We start from the raw sequence: 23154 nt of genomic DNA, 5'->3' as shown, positions 1-23154 counted from the left end.
TGACCTCCTTAGGGTGAAAAGGGAGATTTGGGTGTGATGGGATTGCCAGGTACCAGAGGACCAATGGGCTCCAAGGTTTGTTAAGCAAATGCTGCATTTTCAGACATTGGTTTCTAACGCTCTGCTGACAGCTGCTTCCCTCATAAATTTGCTGGAAAGCATTTATCAAGACATAGCTTTTCTAATACAGCTAGAGATGCAAGTTCTCCTTCAAGCAAGGCTATGTTTTTTGGTTGGGCTTCACTGCATTTTTTGGCTTTTCATAAAAATGCTCTGGTGCAAGTTATTGCATAATGCAAAAATTTATTTTAAAAGCAAAGCAAATATATAACTATCCCACTGGAATACTGCAGTTCTTCAGTATACCTCCACCTTTAACTCATACCTGCAATGGTTTTCACCCACCTCAGAAGACTGGAGAACGTTTGTATCTTCTACTAAAGCTATGTGTATGTGTTGACAGTTGGATAGTAAGCTCAATTTGGTCCGGAGGGTCTGTTATCTGCACATCATTTTCTGTAACGTGGCTTCTGCTTTAACAAAATTTATGCCACAACGCTTTAAGGAACTTGATAAAAATTATGTACGTAGATTATTCAGATGAAGCAATGGAAAGAACGACTGGACACAGCTAATTTGCTGTATTTTTCTTAAAGGGAAACTCAGCTTTATAGTAATCTTCACTCAGATGAGGGCTTAAATGTAAGTTAGGGACGTTTTACAGGGAGAAAGAAAAGAATGAGATTATTTCTATAATTAATTTAGATTATTAATTGTAGTTTCATTCACTTTCAGGTACATTTGATTTCCCTTGTTTTAGTTTTAAAAGCAATATTGAATCGGCTGGCTTTAACTGGCTTTTTCACCATAGCTTTTGGGCTGATTTGTCTTGCCTTTAATTCTTATTTCATAATTATTTTCAGTGCACTTCTATAAGCTGTAAATATTATTTTGCTGTTACAAGTAGATGCAATTAATTACTTGTGTTCATTTCTTTTCTTCACTTTAAATCTGCAAGGTATGAATTTGCTTCTTTGGTAATCTTGAAAGTGAGAAGCATTAAAATATCTGTCATTCCCTTTAGGGTTTTCCAGGAACTAGAGGAGAAAAGGTCAGTGTAACAATAGAATAATGTGTAATTTGCAATTGGGAACAGTTGTATAAAAACAGTAACTAAAAATAAAGTCGAATTTCAATGGAGTGAAGGCTGAAGGTCTCATTAAGAAATGCAGGGACGCATTGAGAAAGGTGTACAATCTTGTGACTTGGGGTGAGATGCTGAAGAAATGAGTCTTACACCCCGTTTTCTTGTGGACAAGTTACTACAGCAAACCCCACTACAGTTTCCCCATCTCTAGGATGGGTATAATGATCCTTAATTGTTAATTGGGTTTATTTAGGCTACATATTCTTTGACATAGAGACTTATTTTTGTCATTCAGTGGGATCTGAATTTCAGTGAAGATAATTTGGGAAACAATTAAGTCTCAAGTACTACATCAAAGAAAGCCCATATTTAAAGTAATTATCTGAGGAGAATAAGTGCCTTTTTCTACCAGTCTGACTCTTAATTCTATTGTAATGTCAATGAAGGTAATAAGGAAACATTTTAAGGTATCTACTGAGCACCTCACCTGAAGATACTACGGTATTGTGTGCCATGACAAATAATGCCTCACATAGAATAAATGTTTTTCATTTCCTCATGAAATGGTAGTAATTATGCTGTTGCTACCCTGTTATCTCTCACCAGGGTTCCAGAGGGGATAGGGGAGACAAAGGAGTCAAAGGAGACCAGGTACTTTTCCAGATGGCTGTGAGTTTTAGCTGAAAGAGCACATTAACACTGAGGTATTTCTGATAGCAAAAAAGAGGGGTGACATGAAGGCATGTTCCTGGGATGGTAAGAAGGCAGTGGTCCCACATTATGTGGTCCTCTGTGTCCATGTATCCCACTGTCCCAAGGTAAGTGGCACTCCTGATTTGCATAGAACAGAACAGTGATGGCTTGACAAAATGTTTTTAGCTGGTGAGATGATATTACTGTAAGGAAAAAAAAAAAGAGAAAAGAGAAAAAGAAGGAAAAGAAAAAAAAAAGAGAAAAAGAAAAATGAAAAGAGAGAAAAAAAAAGGAAGTGGTATTTGTGGGCTGGGAGGTCTTTAACAAAGAAAGGAAAAGCAAATTCCTTTTGATGTAAATAGAGAATTGCCATTCCTAAAGACAAACAGTGGGTATTGTCCAAGTGGCTGCAGACAGAAGCACAAGTGGTATGGTTTTGGCCAAGAAGAAGCAGGCTGTGGAGGATCAAACAAAGGAGCAGTGTTATTATACAAGGATCTTGATAGCAAAATCTTGTAAATCCAGAACAATTCTAATAATTCTACTGTCACTGCTACTGATGAATCACATTGTAGGTTTTTGTTTTTGTTTTTTAACAGATACCACTACATGGCACTTTTAATTTTTAAATTGGTGCTGCTTTGTCAAAGATCACTCCAATTATTTCGATGATTTTTCTCTTTTCACTTTGCAGGGAGAAATAGGCTCCCCAGGAATGCTGGGACAGAAAGTAAGTGGGCACAATATATTGGGGAATTGCAATAAGTGCTGGCATACAGTAATTAAATGGCTTTAGAGACATTCTGGAAGGCATAAGGCATTGAAAGTCTTGTTTGACTCAATGATGAGCACTTAGATGTGATCAAATTCTTTTTTTTTTTTTTTCCTTAGGAGAAAACCCAAGATTTATCTGTTTTTCTCTTTTTTTTCCTTTTCTTCCCAGAACATAAGTTTAGACACAATCTTCTTTCTATTTAACGTAGTCAGGCATATATATTCATAAGCAGCCTAATTGTTTGTATGGGTTTTATTTTTCACTTATTTTTCCAATCCTGCAATTCCAAATGTGCGTCTTAACAGCAAACATGATATTGCCAGGACTTGGAGAGTTTTGCTAGTCTTCACCTCCCTTCTAGAATATTTCTGGTCTCCCATTCAGCTTCCTCGTTAAAGAGGGATCTTTCAAGGAAATTTTGATAAATGAAAATAGATGTCTTTGGCCTTACTCTTGTTTTAAAATATGTTGTGAATTTCCAAGAAAAATACAATGTCAACATAATCTGCAAGAATTGCATGAACAAAAACATCAGCCACCTGCTGTGCCATGGAAGGCAAGTATGCTCTACTTACGTTCTTCTTTCCCTCCTCACCCACCAAGGGAGAGATGGGCCCAAAGGGACAATCTGGAGCACCAGGACACAGAGGACCTATAGGAAGACCTGGAAAACGAGGCAAACAAGTAGGCCCATGCTATTTCCCCCTCAGTTCCCTGCATTTCCCAGTGTTTGTATGATGGTGGGATATGACTGTGGTTTGTTTTGTGCTGGTGCCTTGCTCTTGGTCCCACCGGTAGGACCGTAGCACCTGGCATGCATGTCCAAGTCTTGTCTTCTGTGCTCAAATCCCTTGCTGTGCAGCATAGCTCAAGTAGCTTTTTCCCTGGTTTGATAACTAGCTCATTGAATATAATCAGAGCATACCTTCAATCCTAAAAATCACAGAGCTACACTCTGAATCCCATCTGATAACTGGAGAGTGGGACAAAGTGGATTTGTTCTGTCCACTGCATCCCATTTAGTTCTATGAGGCTTTGGCCAGGCTTGGTGCTGGTGACACAGACCATCTTGCAGAGCTGCAAGGCTTTGAAGATGTCCAAAAGAGTGCAAGGAATCAAAGCACTACAGCACCCCTTTTTCGCTCAGTTAATACTAGAACAATATTTAATTTATTAATTGATTAATATTTAATCCTAGACTAGGATATTTATGTGATACTTCTCACTGTAGTACAGCATGCCAGGGGGTCTGTTCAGGAAGACGCGCACTGACATTAAGGGGCAGTAATATTGTGTGAAAGTGGCTTATAGAAGAAATGATTGTACATGTTCCTTATTCGGGGATCAAAATAATTGTGTTGGCTGAACTGATTTTTTAAAACTTTCAGATTAACTGTAAGGATTGGGAATTGTGTGTTGGCTTCTCCAACACTGCAGTTTCCAAGAGGGTAATAGTGTTAGTGGTAGTTACCTATTCAAGTCACTGGATAAACCTCTTCAATTTCATTTTTCCTTGTATATTTATTAGAGGCAATGATATTGTGGAGGAAAGGGGAGAGTAGACGCAAAGTCCAACTTGATGCCAAGGAGAGCAGTTCCTTTAGTACCCTGAGCTGCCATCTGCGGAGTCTATTTTCTTTCCTCTGACAGAGCAGGGAACAGACTCCTGCTGTATTGATGCTGTTTTTAACATGTATCTGCTCAGATATAGGAGCTCGTAGATGCTGTGGTTAATGGGCTCAGCTGAAAGCATTTTATTTGCAGTGTGGTTACGCCCAGCATTGCAGGCAGAGGCACAAGCTTGCTTTGCTGTTGGTTTAATGTTGTCAGCTAATATCTGAAGAGAAAGAAAACTCAATGTGGGGAAAAATAAAAATTGGATGTTGGATGCTAAGTCATCACATAAAGAAGATATGTGCAGTGTAAATCTGTGCAATGTAAACTGTGCTCATCTCTTCCTCACAAAAGGGATGTGCACAGAATATTGTTCAGTAGCATAAGGCAAAGAAAAGACAGAGTGCCTACAGATCAACAGGAAAACAGTGCAGTGTCTCTTTTTTCCAAGAGGACTTTATACTTGATCTTAGACATTTTGTCACATTACACAATGTCTGGATCAAAAAGCCACATAGGATTTCATGGTTCAGGGCAGCAATCAGTGTGACTGAAAGAAATGTAGTCTTGCCCTGAAGTAGGGATTCATGGAGGCTTGATTACAGAACCCCTATCTGTCACCTTGAAAGCAATTTCAGCATTGATCTTCTGCACAAAAACAGGGCTTCTCCTTCTGTAATTAATGAACTATTTATTTCCTTTCTCTTCTTAAAAAAAATACAATAAAACCACAAAAAACTTTAAAGAAGAAAACGCAAAACTGCAGGTGGCATTTTAAGTCTGTGTAGATCTGACTGCTTCCTTTAAGTGCTGTAGTTATCTGGCTGTTTGTTCAGCTGATGTTTTCCATCAACATGGAGCCATTTCCTGTCTCTTGATCCAGCTGACATCTCCAGATAAAAGCAGCTAAATTAGGAAGGTGTCATTTCCACTTCCATTTTGAGACACGTCTTGATGATCCCATTCACTTCTTTAATTCTACTGTGCCTCTGGAGCAAGTTCTTCCTAAATGGTAGCCAGGAGTTGGGAGCCACAAGTCATCACAGCCTCACTGTCCCCTAACAATTCATAACACTCAAAGCTCTGTGACTTGAGAGTTGACTCCTGAGGAGCAAGTTAGGATTTCCTTTGTGAAGGAGGAATGACTTAAACTTTTAGTCAAGATTACTTGGAAAAAAGGGAGAGGACCATAAATATCAGCTTTTCTGAATGGTATGGGCACAAGTTCTTCAATCTACCTATACTAAGCAAGAGAGCATTAAGCAGGCATTCTTCCAAAACAGGAGTCACAGAGTTCAGCTAAATTTCAGGCAGCATATGTCAGAATAGCACTGGATTTCCTCTGCTAGATTCTTACAGTGTGGGGAACAAGATTTCCCAATGTTTTCTTTGAGGTTTTCAAAGTCTTGGTCTGCCAGTTTTGTTGTTGCATGATGTAAGAAGCAATTAGTGATCAACATTGCTGACATTCACATAAATCCTGGTATATTTTAATGGCATAGAGTTTTTCTAATAGAATTAAACAAAGCAAATATTCAATTAGTTTTTTATGGGCCATAAAAAAAAAAAAACAACCTTCCTCTGTTGAAATGGTGCAAGTGACATTCAGATGTATTCATGGGATGCGGGATATTCTATAACAACAAATTATCTTAGCATATATTACTATGTATGCTTCATTACTTTGAAATTAGCTATACAATTGCCCATCATCTGTCCTTGAATGAACATTAACCCAAAATCATTCTGTATTGACGGAATTAATCTCATTGCCATTGAAAGAAGTATAACACAGCACATTTTTGTTTTACTAAATGATACGCTGTTACGTAAGAATAAAATCAGTTATCTCAGCTTTAAGCTATGTAACACACTTCTGAAATATAAAGCTGAGAAATGCAAGCCTCAGAGAGAATATGAGCAGGAAGATAAATATAGTTATTTTTAATAAGTGTCACCATATTAAATTCAGGAGCAAAAATAGGAAGGTGTTGGAATAGTTCTAGGGTAAAACATTCAAATGCCTCATGGTATGGCTACACAAACAAGCTCCCCTGAGGCAAATTAGGGCTGATTTTACAGAATATTATATTATTGTGTGATAACTCTATAAATTTGTCTTCTATAGATAATTTTACAGCATTTTGACCGAGTGATAAGCTCCAGAGCAACATCATTTGTCAGCGTACAGCTGGGAAGTCACTGTGTGCTAGCTTATACTTTGCAAAACCAATCCCTTGCTTGCCTTGCAGTGATTTGTTAACAAAGGTATATTCAGAGCGACAGCCAAGGGGATACATGAACTGAGGTTCTAAAGTACTTCTGAAAATACTGTGGGTCTCCAAGTAATTAGTGTTCTTCTGAAGATCTATACCCTAAGACTGGGAAATGTCACTTAGAAGCCCTTGTGGACTCCTTTTTTAATTTTTTCTTTCTGAAGGTTCAATGAATCAATTTCTTAGTCTACCCTGAAAACTCAGCCTATGCCCCTGAAGTCAGAGCCACTTACCAAGGATTTCAGCTCCACCAGCCCTTTGTCTCTGAGCTGCACTGGCTCCTAGGGAATGGCAGGGATAAAAAGGCATCCTTGAAGGAAAGTCCCTGACTGACTGAAATAAGATCAGGAAAGATCTTATTGAAAGGAAAGCCAGTGCAGGCTGGGGGAACTTATGTGATATTAATTGCTTAGGAAATAAATGAATGTCTCCTCTTTCTTAGGGGCAAAAGGGAGACATTGGACCTGTGGGCATCATGGGCCCACCTGGAAGGCCTGGTCCTTCTGGCCAGCCAGGCCCCCCTGGACCTTCAGGATTAGGTAAGTGGGGATCAGGCCATCTTATGCAGTGTCCATCTTACCCAGGCCCCCCTGACTCAATGTATATGCATATGTAGCCTCTTTACAAAAAATGATCCACCAACAATAAGAACAGTTTCCTCTGCAAGGCACATCATGCCTTTGCTATCCATTATAAGGGCTTTAAACCTGACTCTAATGCCTACATTGTGGCTTTTGATGCCTCAAATAAAACCAAAACCATGGCCTATATGGTTCCTGTGGAATTTTGGCAGGTGGGGATGATGAAAACCTATCCAGCAGCCTTGAAGGGACTAGTTGATCTCTATCATCAAAGGTCTGCTCCTTCTCTAGATGTCCTGGCTTACAGTGAAAAATTGAGATTTCTAATCAGCAAGGATATATTTACCCTGTACAGCTCTGTACAAGTAAAGTAGATGAGACTCAAGAGAAGGACTGAGGTAGGAGTTAGAGGAAAAAACGATGATAAAAATATCTCTTTTTAATAAGCGCTGTAGATGTAAGCTTCTTCATTTCTATGTATTGTGGAAATCATAAGAAAAGCTCATAGTTGATTATTGTACAACTTCAAAACTGTGTTCACAGAAACTCTGGGCAGCTTGCTTTCTCTTGTGAGACCAAGAATAGACATGAAGGATTGTACAAAAACTGTAATGTTCAGTGAAAATGGAAGGGTTTTCCCAACGTGCATATATGCTCAAGTATTGGTAAAGAAAAGCAAGCTCAGCTGGAAACAGCTGTTGTCACAAATGGACAAAAGCAGTTTATACCTCAGCAGTTTGATGTCCTCTTTCCGTTTTCTTTTCCCTTTTCCTTCTCTTGCTCACATCAGCGGACAGAAATTCTCTTCCAAATGATACTAATGGAAATGGTACATCTTCGAAGCTGGGGCTGCTTCAACATCTACACATCTCTTATCTCTCAGTACAAAATACCTTTAACCTGAGTAATTCAGCTGGAAGTTTTCAGAGGACAGAATTTTCACCATGCTGATGGGAAGGTGGCCAGGATCTTGAGATTGTTTTTAAAAGGATTTACTGTATCCACAGAAAGTTTATGTATCAGGCTTGTTGGTCTTTTCCCTCTAGAATATAAATTCTTGTCCTAAATGATCTTCCTGTAATAATATCACTGCTTGCAATATGAACATGATGGCTCATATTTAATTCTGCAGAGCACTACGTCCTTCCCAGAGTTTGAAAGTCAAAAAACAGTTGGTTTTTATGTATTTATTTGTAGCACTACTTTGTTTATTGTTGGGTTTTCCTGCAAAAAACCTTTGAAACAACACTACTGAAGTGTCCACAATGTGTTGTGGACATCTACAGAGACTGACTTAATGTCAATCTTACCAAACTCACCACAAAGCTGTTCTGACCAGGCTGAGTTTTGTCTGGAAATCTTAAGCAAATGGCCATTCTCTTTCTTCAAAATAGCGGTTAAAGTGTGATCTGAAAGATGATTGTGGCACAAATTCTGTCCTTTCTTCTGAAGTTGTGGAATTGGTGATTCTGGAAACCACTTCCTTCCATTCTCAGTCTTATTTGTGGGAGATGTAGATAACTCAAAACTTATATGAACACATACATCCACCTGACCATACTTTTCCCACTAAGGCTGTGTTTGGGTTTTGTTTGTTAATTTCATAACAGTGCAACATAGTTTTTTGCTTCCTAGGGCAATTTGCAATAGGACCAAAAGGGGAAAGAGGACTTCCAGGACCTCCAGGAAGATGCCACTGCAGACCCCCACAGCATGTGAATAATCCACCATATGAGGAATCTGTGTTTGGACACAGGTATCCAAAAGTCCCTGCGGTAAGCAGAATTCTGGGAGAGGATGTGAATGGTTCTTAACATGCTATTATAAGAATCATTGTATTAACTACTAGTTGGATGTAACAGGAAGATGGTTGTATCTGGGCAATGCATTACGTCCAGTACCCGAAACCTCTGAGATCAATCTGTGCTCAAGAATTTGGTCTCTCAAACAGCCTGAAGGTTGTGTGATGGAGGTGCTGAAATGCTGCAGTTTCAAACCATCAGTAATGCAGCACATTTTTAGAAACCTTTCTCTTAGCATAAGGATGCTCTTTTCTTACTGCACACACAATCCGTTCTTTTTATTTCAGTCAATTGCAGTATATTTCAGATTGGCTGGTGAAGGAAGCATCTACTTCTTGCTTACTTATCATATTTTCTTCAACACAGAGAGTGATTTTGATTTCAGGGTTGAATATTGGGGTTGAACATTTCACATATACAACAGAACTTTCCCCCAAAATACAAACCCTCCACCTTGAAACAAAAAGAGAGTCAGACTTCTGAGTGCTGGCTATGGACATGCACTTACAGAGATAATTTCAGTTGCTAGCCTTCTTGAAGGAATAATACAAGCGAATTGGAGAAGGTAATATAAAGGATAAGTCACTGTTAAAAAGTGACCTAGCAGTTTTTCATCTCTGATATCTTTAGGCTTTGCAAATAGCATTTCTGGACTTTTCCTTCAACTGGGCCTTGATTTTTCTATTTTGTGCACTGTGGCACTTAATTAGCAACGAAATGCCACCTTTCTGCTGGTGCTATGCACAGGCATAGCCCTGCCACTAAAGCAAGTGGCTATCACCCGTTGTTTTGTCTCTGAAGGTACAGTGATTAGCTCTCTTAACTTTCCCATCCCTCACGTTTTCAGAGCTTTCTGTGTGAAAGGGACATGGTCACCATACACTGTTCCTTTAACCAGGTCGTTGAATTCAATCTTCTGCGTGAGTGTGCTGCAAGTCTTGTCAGCTGCTTGCTCATCCCTATTGCACTGCAAAAAATGGCAGTAGAAGAAAGTGCATGAAATCAAGTTGCATATTGCATCATGCAATATTGCAAAAAAAATGTGATATAGTTCATGGGGAGCTCCTAGGCTAAAGAATAAGGCTCAAATGTTATGTGTCGTTCTTAGCACCCTCCTTCTTCACCAGGCACTGTTTAAGAGTAGAGCTTAAAAGATTGCAATGAGAGCATAGCTACCTTGAATATAAGTAACCCACATTAGATAAGCCCTCACATGTGATATGTGCCATTTCTCTTGATGTATGGCAAAGAGAAAAGCCATGTCTCTGGCAGTGCCTGCCCCAGTTGTTTCAGCCCCTTGAGCAGCAGGGAGCTTAACACTGCATTTATTTACTTTGATCAGATCCTCATGCAGCAGCTCAGAAACCCTCCTTGTGCCACTTGAAGACTGCAGTCAGGGTTGCTGTTGTGGGAAGATGCAGAGAAGGTCCTCCATCCTTCTGCACATCCCCAGCACAGCCACCCACTTGCCCATCAGTGCTACACTGCTTGGGGCGAGGGTAGGAAACAAAGCACTGCTTTTCTGTCACTGGCTGTGATTCAATCAGGTTTTTAAATTCTTTGCATTTTCAAAGGGCAATATCTAGAAGAGATTTTCAGAGGGCACAATCCATTACTGATTTCCAGAGAAACTACAGCTCTGAGGCTGGGACTTCAGCTCCTGGACACAGCTACAGAATTGGTTCTTTGCTGGCTCTTTATTTCTTTGCTCTCTTTCATTCTAGCTGAAGGCACTTTTATTCAATTGGCCTTTGTCGGGGCCTATGGGAATATTCTGCTATGCAAAAACTTCTGGGTAATTTGTTTTAAAAAGAGCCAATTCTGATTATGCTGGTGGGAATCAGGCTTTGACCCAAATCTACTTGCTCTGAATCATTCAATTTGCTTTTTCTTAATTAAAAAATGGTTTGAATCTTACTAAAATAAATTTGATTAAGCTTCCAAGGGAAGAAGTTATTTTCTAATGCCCCTTACAGCAGATTTTGGTAAATGAGACATTAAAGCAATTTGGGAAAAGAGCAGCTTGTCCTAATTCTCTCAATTTGTTACTAATATTTTTCTGTTTAACAGAAGACTTGAGGTTACACTGAAGTACGTGCATGTAAAGAAACACAAATTTCAATGCTCATTAAGTCTAAACAAAGTACAAAGTAGAAAAAGATAAGTGAAAGTTGCACTAAGCAGTGCTTTATTTTATTCATAGCCATAAACATGCCTAAGAATTACACACAAACCTAGAAAGAGTACTTATGCATACATGGATTTTGCAATTGTGCCAGCATCTAACTATTGGAACATCTGAAATTGTTCTCAGCAGTGACTGTTTGCATTGTCTGATAAGTGTTTGCATGGTCGTTGTCTGAGGGTGCGTAAGAGTAGGGAGTCACTGGAGCCTTAGCTGGGTACTCAGGAAAGACCATGAGCTTTTGAAGACTCGTGTCTCTTACCAATTACAAAGCAGCATCTTATGTATGTACATTCTCACCCAGGGCTGGCATGCCATTCTGTTTCAGAAAGCAAACTCTTTTTCTGTGCAATTCTTCATATATTTGCAGATGCATAATTCTGTCTGCAAAACTGGATTCCGTGACAATTCAAAACACTTCTCAAGAGGGTAACCAATCACCTCTTTTTCTGTGCCCCAGATTTTTGTGGTGAATAATCAAGAAGAATTGGATCGGTTGCACACTGAAAATGCCTTAGCTTTTAGAAGAGACCAGAGATCTTTGTATTTCAAGGATACCTTTGGATGGCTCCCAGTCCAGGTGAAAATATGACTGTGGTTTCAGAAAACTTGTGAGTGTATGTTTCATTTTTAAATACAGCAGGTTTATTATCATACAGAATCACTCAAGTGAATGAAGAAAAATCTTATTTTTCAGCATTATCGACACTGCATCTAATTCTGTGAGTTTTGTTTACAGGAGTCTTCGTTACTTACCAGTGCTATAGGTTTTGCTGACCTCTGTCTGATCCAGCTGCTGAACCAGCCAGCTGGGACTGAGTTTGGGTAATTACAATAGTAACAAACAGTTTTGATTTAACACAAAGTAAGGCAAAACTCAGCAAGGATAAGAGTTGTGGGAAGACACAAACCCTGCAAATCAAAGTCATGTATTTTCTTACTGCTTCAAGGAGCTAAGTACCATTGAAATCAGTGACAGGATCCTTATTTTTTTCCACTGGACTTTGAATCAGATTCTGTACAAAGAATTCTGTTTCCCATTGCATAGTGGGATATGGAAACATATGTGGTACCCACCTTCCACAGTCCATCACCTCTATTTGTTGAGCCCTGCTGCTGGTATTCCTACATGGTAATTTCAGTGTGCTTTTTTTGTCCAGCTCACCCCTTTCTACCCTGTGGATTACCGTGTTGAGGTTGGCAGTATGTGTGGAGATGGGATCGTTCAGGATGGGGAAGAGTGTGACGACGGCAACACGGTTGTGACGGATGACTGCATAAGTAAGTCGGAAGCAGCCTCTTTCTACATGGAGGGTGCAGTAGTTGTTTCTACATAACATGCACAGTGGCCACAACACCAAAATCAAGATCTTTCTGCACATGGATGCCACACACAGGCAGAAGTCAGAGGTGACACCAAATGTTTCCCATGTATCCTTAATGAGAACCATGTCTCTGACTACAGAGATATTTGGCACCAGAGCAAATCCTTGCATTCCAGGGACTGGATCCAGCCATTGTTTTACACACAGACCTCCTATGGGTCAGGTGTCTTTTTGACCACAGGATGTGGTACCTTTGCAGCATACGCAAAACTCCTTTGAATAAGCATGTGCACTGGCTCCTTCCATCACTTTCAGCCCACTCCCATCACTTAGCTTTACACAACATTTGATTCCTGTCTGGCTGATCTTCATGCTTCCCTGGCTCTGGACAGCGAAGGCAAGGAGTGCAGAATGTAAGCCTGGCACACAAAGAGCTTCACAGCCTTCACATCCACCCTTGCTTTCACTGTTTGGCTCCTTCCCCAGAATGCAGATGTATAAATGCCCCTCCAAGCTTGCCTGCCTACAGAGCAATCCAGTGAGACTGAGTTTTCCAGGCTCCAAGCATGAGAAAATGATTTAATTAGAATTTGCAGTCTGCCATGGGGAACAAACATGCAGGACAAATAGTGCTCATTAGTTCTAGTGCCTGTGAAATTGCACATTGTGCATCTGGAAGCCCATCATGTTGCTGTGTGCTATGCACTGGGCAGAGTCCGTAGCGGCCTGGCAGTACACAAACTTCTGACACTGATGTGACCTGGAGAGTTTTAATTGAATTATAAAGTCATAGGCTTATCAAGATTGGAAAAGGCCTTCAAGATCTCCAAGTCCAATCATCAACTTGACCTACTGAGTCCCATTGGTATACCATGTTACTTAATGTCACAAATTACTTGAATATCAGCACATCATCATCATTCTGATCTCGTAGGTATATCAAAAGAGGTTAACAAAATGGTAAGTGGACTTAATTGTAAAATCGGTTCATTGTTTTTAGAAGCATTTTCCATTTATTAAAATACAGCCCACAAATTACGGCAGCCTATGTACAAGTCAGGCCCACCCCAAAATGTCTTAGTTTATGCTTTACCCTAAATCTAGCACCACTTGCCTCTCCAAAATCCTTTACATATGGAGTGTGATAAAGGTATTTCCTTCTATGTTTTTCACTAGGATGCCGCCGTGCTTACTGTGGAGATGGCTACAGACATGAAGGGGTGGAAGACTGTGATGGAAAGGATTTTGGATATCTGACATGTAAAACATATCTCCCTGGGTATGTGCAAACTGTCTTCTCTATTGTTATTTTCTTCTTCACCTTCAGCATTAAAGAGAAGAGGATTATCCACATAAACCTTGTTCCTCTGGGACCACAGCAGGTAGTGAGAGAGAAAGACCCTATCACCTTATTTTTGTGTGTTGTTAAGTATGAATTTCATTTCTCAGTTACAAGTACATGCTTACGAAGTGAACAGATTTATGTTTACCCATTGTTTGCATAGATTTATTTATTTGTTATCTTTATTATTGCATTAATACTCACCCTTAACATACTAAGAACAGGATACACCATGATGAAGATATGATCATGTTGGTGGAAAGAAAACCAACCAACCAAACCACAGCCTCCAAACAACCTCCTGTACTTTTAATGAGTCCATGAGTCCTCTACAGGTATTATTGTTTCTGAATCAATTATTCATCTATCAGCCTTTCTAAAGACCAGGAAATTCACTCAGGAGAGGGGGCATACATCTCCTCAGCAACACCCTTCATTTCAAACATCTGTACACTGTTTACTTGCCTCCTCTGCCTTTGTTCAAGCAGCCTCCTCTGGTGAGCATTTTGCCTCAAGCAGCAGCACCTCTATTTAACTGTCAGGTATTGTTACCCGATAACAGGAAACATTTAATTTGCAAATGAAATTATGTGCAGAGCCCTCATCATTCATGGAAGAATAATGTGCTAATTGACAGGAATAAGAAACCACAGGACATCTTTGTAAATCAAGTGCTGTGCTAATCCTTCCACTGCAATTGTTGGAGCATGCCTAGAGTAAAAGATTACTAGAATTGAGACTAGTAAGCCTGACAGCCCAAAACATTTTAAAGAGCTCCCATCTGCAGACAGTGTGGAGGTGCTTGCCTGTGAAAGCTATTCCATCTTAAGAATAGGAAATTTGCTGCCGAAACGAGACCCACAAAACCTTGAGAAAGTTTCATAAATTTCATTTTCCACATATAATCAAGTAGTGAAAAACCATTCAGATCCTTTATCTTTGTGTTTGCAGTCTGGAGGTTATTTGCTCAATCAAAGAAAGAGCTGTGACTCATCAGTAAAATGAGGTGAATACATGAGCTTGGCTCTGCAACAGGAGCTTCACCCTCTTCAACATCTCTTCTGCAACTGGTTTTCCCATTATCTGTACTTTTTCCAGTCCCCAAGTCCCTCCTCACGTATATCTTCTCTTCAAATTTTTGTTCTGTTTGAGAAAGTAGTTTATCTAAGGACACATTTCAAAGGACTGGTGCGTTTACTACAGTATGTGGGTTATCTGATGGATGAGGTATTCACTTGCACTCGTGGTAGCAATATGTATGGGAACTGCTGAGTCACGGCCTGAACCACTGATTGATCACCGGAGGCAAGCACTGCGTCAGCCATGGTAGGACAGATGAAGGCGATTTGGCTGTGTGAGCCTGGCTACACCTCTCCTAGACCCCATATAAGGGCTGACTGTCACAGGGAAGGATCTCTTTCTGGAGATCCCTCCTCTGTGGAGTCTTTCCTGTGAACCTAGATCTTTGGATACAGGTGAGCATAGCTTCCCTGTTTGTTTCTTTTCCTATTTTCACCATAATAATCTTTCCAGCTGTAACATCAGCTGTAACACAATAAAAACTCAGCAAAATGTTTTTGTATGTCATTAACATCACTGGTCGGATGTTCAGTAGGTAAAATCATGGCAGCTCAGTGTAAGCAAGCAGAAAGACAAAATCAAAAATGTTTTCTCTCATTTTGTAAAGGCCCTTTGCAAAGGTCTCCTTTTAGTTTAAAGGTAAGCATCTGTTGCTATTGTTATTTCAAGTGCATGAAAAATAAGTGAAAGGATAGGCACATTTGTGCCTGCTGGAGCCATTGGAAGTAACTGGAAAAACACTTAACTTGGGTTATCAGATATTTAGTTATGCTCTTCCCGTAAGTGAGCCCCAAAGGCTTCCTACACCTACACACATGAGTGTTTGTTTTAATTCTAATAATTGGTTTTGTCAAGTTTGTTTGCTTGTTTTAATTCTAATAATTGGTAATTAAGACTTTATTCATAGTGACAAGGGGGAGCACAGCAGAGTACCTCAGGAAATTGCCTTCATCTTTTCATTGCCATATGTCACTACACTTGGTATTTTCTGATGTTCTTGAGTTCTTACAGAGAGGTGCACACAGAGAACACGTGATGTGAGCTACAGCACGTTTTGAAACTAAGATATTCTCTTTTATTTTAGGTCTTACGGAAAACTGCGATGTACTTCTTACTGCTACATTGACTCTACACAGTGCCGATACTTCACATGAGGGGAGCAGAGAAGGGCAGCATCCCACACATCATGGGGTGCGAGGTGCTATGCTATTGTCTATCCGCGAAGGTCTGGGATTAAAAAAAAAAAAAAGAAAAAAGAGAAAAAGCCATCTCTGTGTGAAAACAAACAGACTTCATGCTTCTGATGGCCATTTTGAGATGTTTGTCTTTTTTTTTTTTCTTAATTAAGCCAGATTCTGAAAAAATAGGACCACTGTATCCTGTCTTAATAGATAAACAGTGTTTGCCAGTAAGACTTGTGGGCTGTGTGTGGGGACTTTGTCACAAATGCTACAGGAAACCAAATGCCACTAACCAGGAATACTGTGTAACAAGACAACATTACCTCGGCTTAGCACTGTTCAGCCTAAATTAAGTTCTTCAGGGTTTTTGTTTTTCAGCCTTTTCAGCATAAACACAAAGCATGTATTGGACATGGTGTTTATTGAGACTTTCTCTTTTATTACGATGTGAACTTCCTTCATGTTGTATCCAGGGGGGTGTGATGATGGCTTCAGCGGCATTGTGGTTAGCAGCACACCTTTGTGGCTCAGAGGAGCCGGCAAATGCTTTAAAGATCAGCAGATGAGGCAAAAAAAACAAATGCTCCGGCAAATGCTTTAAAGATCAGCAGATGAGGCAAAAAAAACAAAAAAAACAAAAAAAACAGGAAAATGGTTGGCTATCACATCAAGCCACTGGCTGCGAAGGCCAAAGGGGACAACCAAATGGTGATGCAGCCAAGGTGCTCTCGCTCCAAGGAGGACGTCAGGCTGGGAGCAAAGATGCAGGATGAGCTGATTTCATTTTTCACCTTTGCCAAGCCAGCTGCATTCTGTGTGAGCCCAACAGGACTGTGGAAGTGCTGGATCAGCAAGGCTGTCTACCTGGAACCTCAGTGCAACCAGGTCTGCGTTCTGGTCTTGGTGCTGGAAGGCCTTGTTCTTCTCTCATGATCTACTCAGACTCCATTCTTCTATGATGGCTGTACCCATCCTGTGTACTGGTTCCTCTGGCTTGCTCTCCTCTCCTACCGTTGTGTTTGGAGCACCCTGTAATGTGCCTCCTCACTTTTGTATCCCCGTGACACCAATCCTGGCCTAGTGTGCTTGTGGGTGCTCATTTATGCAGTATGATGTACATATATCTCTGTTTTTCAGGACGTTTGGTCAACTCTGCTAGCTCTGCTAGGAGTCAGAGTAATTATCTATTTACTTATTAGCACGCATTTAGGAACAGATTTCATATGGGAAGCATATTAAATACTGTATATGCAAAAGAGCTCATAACAGAAGAAAATGGTACAAAGATGTGTGGAATGCAGGACTAAGAGCTCAAACCAAGGTGTGATTTTTCATGCAGACCACTCCTTGCTGCTTTGCTGTAAATGCTGTACTTGGATGTTTGAAGTGTGTGAGTTGCTTGTCGCAATAGGAGCACCACAGCAGCTGCACTTACTCAGTTACTTCTTAAAGGTAGAATAAAGGGTGGATAATGCATTAAAGCAACCAAGAATACACACAACTTCTACCACTTGTATAGGAGACTTTAGCTCTGCTTGTCCAAAGTGATACTGGAAACCGTCGATTAAAAGCAAAATAAAATTAATGTATTTTACTGCTATTGCACACCTGAGCTGCTTGTGCTGTGAAGCTCAACCACCACCATCTGTAGCCTGTTTCAATAGTTCAAAGCCTTTCTTCTCATTGCCTTATTGTTATTATTTTTTATTTAAACAGAGGTCTTAATAAAAGGTCAAAGAACCAAAGGGGTGAGGAACTTGCCATAAGGTCTAGAAATCTGAGCACTAGGATAGCTGTTTTGTAACATCCCACACTGGTGCAAAGGAATGGGTTTCAGCTAGTGGGATCTAGCACTTTTCTCCAAGGAGTCCATCTCTACTTGCAGCCCCCAGAAGGCTAGAGTCTTTGAGGAAAATTTGGAAGCCTCAGTGGCCTTTTACTTTCAGCTTTAAGTCCTGTTGTATTTAAAAGCTCCTACCTCCAAAGGACATTATAAAGCCAAAGTGCACCGAGGGCAGGAAAAGAAAAACAAGTCATGATCTCCCACGTCAAATTGTAGTGTGCTGCGCATAGAGAAGAAGTACAGCATCAGCCTGGTCAGAAAACAAAGTGTGGATTTCAAAAGGACTGTATTAATACAGCACAAAAAGGTCAGTATCTTAACAAAAAGAAATGCAAGTTGTAAGGGAAAAAAAAAGTCATGGAACAAGTTTCTTACTACCATTATCATCTTGTGTAAAGCATCATAAAAAACATCTGAGGAGGTATTAAGTATTCATGTTATAGAAGACTGCAAATAAACCTTCCTCCTTAATTCAGACATACCTACTATTAATTGAGGATTCATCAACTGGATGGTGCCTGGAATGCTATATTCATCTTCCCTCCTTCCCTGAGTTTCTTAATGCATTGTGCCAACTGTGGCTTAAAAGTTGATTGAGGTACTTCAGTTCCTCGGCCTTTTGTAGCAGCAAATGCCTGCTAATCATTAGTGCGCAGCTGTAGATGAACTCAGAATTAGTATGAGCTTACATCATGCACTGTATTTAATGTACACTAAAAAGCCACCTTGCACTTATTATGTGATTAAATATGTGTAGTTATCTACTGCATATATTAACAGCTCATGTCAATAAATCATGCTACCTTAATTCTAGCATTTTCTTGATTTCGCTTATATCTGTCTTTCACAACACAGCTTGCACGTGCCTAGCTGTGTGCAAGCTGGGGCTGTGTGTGCTGAGAACTGATGTCATTTTGAGCAGGGGGAGCGCAAAGCAAAGTCCCAGCACGTGCTCCTTCATGGGTAATGTCCAGTGCATGTGGGGGGCATGAGCCTGGAGATGGGGAGCCAGGCCAAAGTACACTACAGGAGCACAGTCCTGGAAATCACATTAGTAGCTGCTTCCCTCTCCCCTGCAACCGTCTTGGAGCTTAAAAAGCATCGAGTCACAGCTCCATCCTTTCAGCACTCTTAATCAGCACTGGCAGTGTCCTGTGTGGCTGATAGAGGGTCCTTGTCAGATTGTGGGTTTCAGTGGTGCTGCTGCTGCTGGCACACACAGGCTATGAGAGACACTGAAAACAGAGTTACCCGTCGCTCTCTGGGGCTTGCTCCGTGCCGAGACTTTCTGAGCAGGACAGCTTCTGGCGTGAAACACTGTGGGATTACAGCATCTAAATAAAGCCATGGAGCTGTACCTGCTGCTGCCCAGGGATGAGCAGGCTTTGCTTTGGACTGCCTGTCACTGAGCTGCTGCTGGGCTGACCTAAAGACATCCAGTATTTAATCCTCTGCTCTGTGTGCAGAGGGGGCTTGGCTGGGGGTTGCCCAAGACAAAGAGCAGTGGGCAGCAACACCTGGAGCAGCAGCTGCAGGCCCGGTTTTATGGCTGGCTGGTTGTCATAATTCGGCTTCCTGGCAGCCTGATGAAGCCTCTTGAGGCACAGCAGGAAACAGGTGCCATGTGGCGAGTGCCATGGTGAAGGAACTTCGGATATATGTTGAAGGGCTGCCCCTGCATTTATTGGAGTCAGGGCTACAAGCAGGCAGCCACAGGCAGCAACCCCAAGAGGCAGAGGGGCTCCAGCTGAGGAGAAAGGAGCTGAAACCCCCTGCTAAGTGCAAGGCTGCCTTGGTTTAGGTATGGGCTGAGGGTTGGTAGAGCAAAGCCCAGAGCTCCTCACGGAAAAGGCTAGCCAGTCCCAGATGTCACAAGGCTGCTAGCAGTGTGTCAGCAGTAGGCTTTCAGCAGTGCCAGACAGTGTGGTGACATTGAGTTCTCCTCCCTGCCTGGTACGTCCATGCTCAAGTTTCACAGCAGAGCAACCTGTGCTGCTGAGCATAGGCACACGAGGGCTGAAAACACTGTGATTTCTATCATACAAAGAGCCCATGTGTAACATCAGCACTTTGGAGTGGAAGGCATTCCCACCGCCTACAACTCAGCTGGACATGGGCACCGAGGCTGAAGGACAATGTGCCCGACAGCTCTCATTTATGGAGACGATCAGCTCTGTGTGACATTTATGTAGGGATGTGAACCATGGCACTTCACCAGATTGTCCCTTGGTTTCAACAAACTGAATTCCAAGGCAAAAGCCTCTTAGTACAGGACACACTCACCAGCTGGCCAGGGAATATACAAAAAATGACTTGATTTCCTAATGCTAAAGGCTCAAGAAAATATAAGTTTATATTTAATTACTTTTTCAGAGGAGGGCCTACATTTCAGAAGGAGCAGTAGCTTGGATGTGCCAGCTTCAAGTAGAAGATCAGTGTAAGAAAACAACACACCAGATGGAGAAGCTTTTTGGCTGGCTGAGAAGAGGCTGTCCCAGATTCTTCACAACAGCCCAGGCTTGTGTGATCTTTCACTGTGGGGCCGTTTGGAGATTCCTGCCCAAGGTGACCAACAAAGTATGAAGTGGGCAAATCCAGCGGTGTCTATTTACACATCAACAGCATTATGTCTATTTAAGGGGAGAGAACATGAATCTTTAAAAGATTAGGCATTAAATTGAGGAAAATCAGTAGTGAAATGGCAGGAGTCAATAGGTAATTGAGAAGTTCAGCTGTCCCCTAGGAAGAGGACAAGGCCCCTTACCACCCTGCCGCATGAATGTTTTGTTGCCCACACAAAGCCTTCTGTTCTGTGGCTCTGGGCAACACACTCATCACCCAGTGTGGGATGCAGCATGTTGGCCAGCACTGAATCCCTGAGCTGAGGTTCAAGTTTCAGGTAGTGCTGAAGGCACAGGGCTCCCTCGTGCCTGGTACCAGCTGCCAAGCAAGAAAGCAAGTGGAAAAGTGTGACCTATAGGAAACTATGAGAGGCACGCCTGTCTCTGGAGGCTACAGATGAGCTGACGATACCAACACTGGAAACAGATGCTAAATTAATTGGAAATTATTTTGGCAGAAAGCCATTACTGGAGCAGGAGCCTTGGTACAGAGACAAATCGATGCAAAATGTGTTTTTGAGTCTCAGACCTATTTGGGTTTGAGAAAACAGTGAGTGGGTGTCTTTCTGACATAGCTGCAGGAACGTGCACGATTCATTTTTCAGAAAGCAGTAAAATCCATGCTCACATGCTGTGCGACAACAACAGGGTCTGCTTGGGACTCAGCAGGCCATGACTCTTTGACTTCATGTCTTCTTGGCTAATGGCTCTGGAAGGATGCAAGGATCTCCAATTTCAGCTCCTCCTGCTGCAGGCAAAGCACTGGCCTCAATGGTCACTCCTTGCTCTAGTGGTGGTTAAATAGCAAAGATCTTTGGAAGAATTTTACCAAACCTTGTAACCAGAAACGGCAAATATGGGCTAGTAGAAGGTGAAGGTTAGGGGGGTGCAAAATGCAATGAAACTTGGAAAAGCCTTTTTCCCTAATGTGCAAAGTCGGGGTCAAGCCTGCACTGCCATAGAACATTTTGGGTAGGAAGGGATATTAAAGCCTGCTCAGTTCCAAGGTTCCTCAGCCATGGGCAGGGCTGCCACTCACCAGCTTAGGCTGCCCAGGGCCCCATCCAACCTGGCCTTGAGTGCCTTCAGGGATGGTACATCCACATCTTCCCTTGCAACTGTTCCACCATGGACAGAAAAGGCAAGCTGGAAGCTTTCTAAGGCTGATGGATTTTTTTTTCCCCCTTGACAACACACAAGAAACTCAAATCTGTTTTAGACCAAAAAGAAAAGGAATAAATGTTTGTTAATTAAATGTTAAAAAGTGTAAAAAACATAAAAAATGTTTGTAAATTCCTGTAGGGAATTTAACAGGCCTCCTGTCAAAATATATTTAATATATTAATAATATTATATTTATATTTATATTATATATAAATATATAATATTATATATTTGTATTATATTTAATATATTAATAATATTATAAACATATATATATTTATATGTATAAGAAAAAATACACAGTAACTTTGTTGACTAAACTTCCAGACAGACACACATTGGCTTTGTTTCACTAATGTCTGGAATAAAACTTTTCTTCTTGAGGCTCTGATTCAGAGAACAGCTTTGTGCAAACACATTGAACTTGTATTGAAAACCTGTGCTTTGTCGTGATTGATTGTATCACAGCATTACAGACCCTTATGCTGCAATTCAGCAGCTCCGCCTTGCCTGTGGGCCAACACGATTGCATGTCAGTCCCACATGTCCACACTGCAGTGGAGTTTCCAAAAGAAAACAAATTGGTTAAAGTTTCACACTGGTAGCACTGGTGAAAATTTCAGTGCTGTGAGCTTGCATTGCCTTTCTTTCTTCAAATTCAGAGTTTTCTAGTGTTTTTCTCTATGGTAGGAGACTATTCCACTATCTTCTGGTCACTGCTGAGTCTTTAATATGTCCTCTTTAAGCTTCCTATTTAAGCAGCAGCACCTGTGTGTTCCTACAAGTCCAATATGTTCAGAACACCACCACTTCTTATTTGGAGCCACAGATCTGGATTCCTGTAGAGACAGGAATTTAACAGGCCTCCTGTCAAAGCCCATGACCTTTACTCATGAACATGACAAATTCTGTCAAAGCTTTAGCTGGAGCTCTTTCTGCAGCTCATATGGGACCCTGTAGTGGTAACAGGTAGTTTGCTTATTTTTAACCGAAAGAAGCTGTGGAGAAATGCTTGCCTGGGAGCTTTTTGTGCATGTGATTTCCATTCATTCACACATGCACTGCTGCTGGAGAGACAGGGCTACGGAAAGACAATCAGATGTGACAATATGCAATAGTTCTGCTCTTGTGTCCTCTCTGTTCATACAGAGAGAGAAAAGGGAATGAAAAAACAAGTTACATCTACAATACATAAAAGGCACTTGTCTTCATCTCATCTCAAGACGACCCCAGAAACTTGAAAACCTTGAGATACCCATACAGAACAAACTCAAGTCCAGGCAGAAGGTCATCCTTACCTCTAATTGTTATATACATATCCTCTGATGGTGCCAGGTGGGTTTTTGTAACCACAGCCTTCAGCTATTTACATTAGCCAAGGACCCACAGCTCTGTTGCCGATGCAGCTTTTATTCTCGTAATCAAAACAGGCTCCATGTGTGTTAACATTCTTCATACAAAGATACATACAGGCAGTTTCTATGAACCAGAAACATACTGTTTTTGACTGTTCACACAGTATCTA

The 23154-nt window shown here is 41.1% G+C and overlaps 2 protein-coding genes across 8 annotated transcripts in view; one reads left to right on the top strand and one right to left on the bottom strand.

Moving 5' to 3' along the window:
• The window catches only part of COLQ (collagen like tail subunit of asymmetric acetylcholinesterase), a 38245-nt gene extending 19593 nt beyond the window's left edge, over positions 1-18652 (top strand). The window contains exons 7-17 of one of the 3 annotated variants that reach the window (XM_010712832.4): positions 13-75; positions 1085-1111; positions 1754-1798; positions 2535-2570; positions 3219-3299; positions 6948-7044; positions 8722-8861; positions 11534-11653; positions 12234-12354; positions 13575-13677; positions 15905-18652. In XM_010712832.4, the coding sequence (XP_010711134.1) occupies positions 13-75; positions 1085-1111; positions 1754-1798; positions 2535-2570; positions 3219-3299; positions 6948-7044; positions 8722-8861; positions 11534-11653; positions 12234-12354; positions 13575-13677; positions 15905-15974 (903 nt within the window). In that variant the 3' untranslated portion in view covers positions 15975-18652. Of the gene's footprint in view, positions 1-12; positions 76-1084; positions 1112-1753; positions 1799-2534; positions 2571-3218; positions 3300-6947; positions 7045-8721; positions 8862-11533; positions 11654-12233; positions 12355-13574 lie in introns of all 3 variants that reach the window. The other 2 variants (XM_085226277.1, XM_085226278.1) reach the window with 2 other exon arrangements.
• A 1527-nt stretch (positions 18653-20179) lies between these two features.
• PLEKHA8 (pleckstrin homology domain containing A8) overlaps positions 20180-23154 on the bottom strand; it is a 29846-nt gene continuing 26871 nt past the window's right edge. The window contains exons 15-16 of one of the 5 annotated variants that reach the window (XR_014883931.1): positions 21094-23108; positions 20180-20474 (exon numbers count right to left, since the gene is read on the bottom strand). Coding sequence is in view for 1 of the 5 variants with exons in the window: in XM_085226280.1 (XP_085082406.1) it covers positions 23082-23108 (27 nt within the window). In the remaining 4 variants the exon portion in view is untranslated. Of the gene's footprint in view, positions 23109-23154 lie in introns of all 5 variants that reach the window. The other 4 variants (XR_014883932.1, XR_014883930.1, XR_014883929.1 and 1 more) reach the window with 4 other exon arrangements.

Source organism: Meleagris gallopavo, chromosome 6, assembly GCF_905368555.1.
Source record: "Meleagris gallopavo chromosome 6, MGAL_WU_HG_1.1, whole genome shotgun sequence".
In the NCBI taxonomy this organism is placed as follows: Eukaryota; Metazoa; Chordata; class Aves; order Galliformes; family Phasianidae; genus Meleagris; species Meleagris gallopavo.
This window is presented reverse-complemented; position numbering and strand designations above follow the sequence as displayed.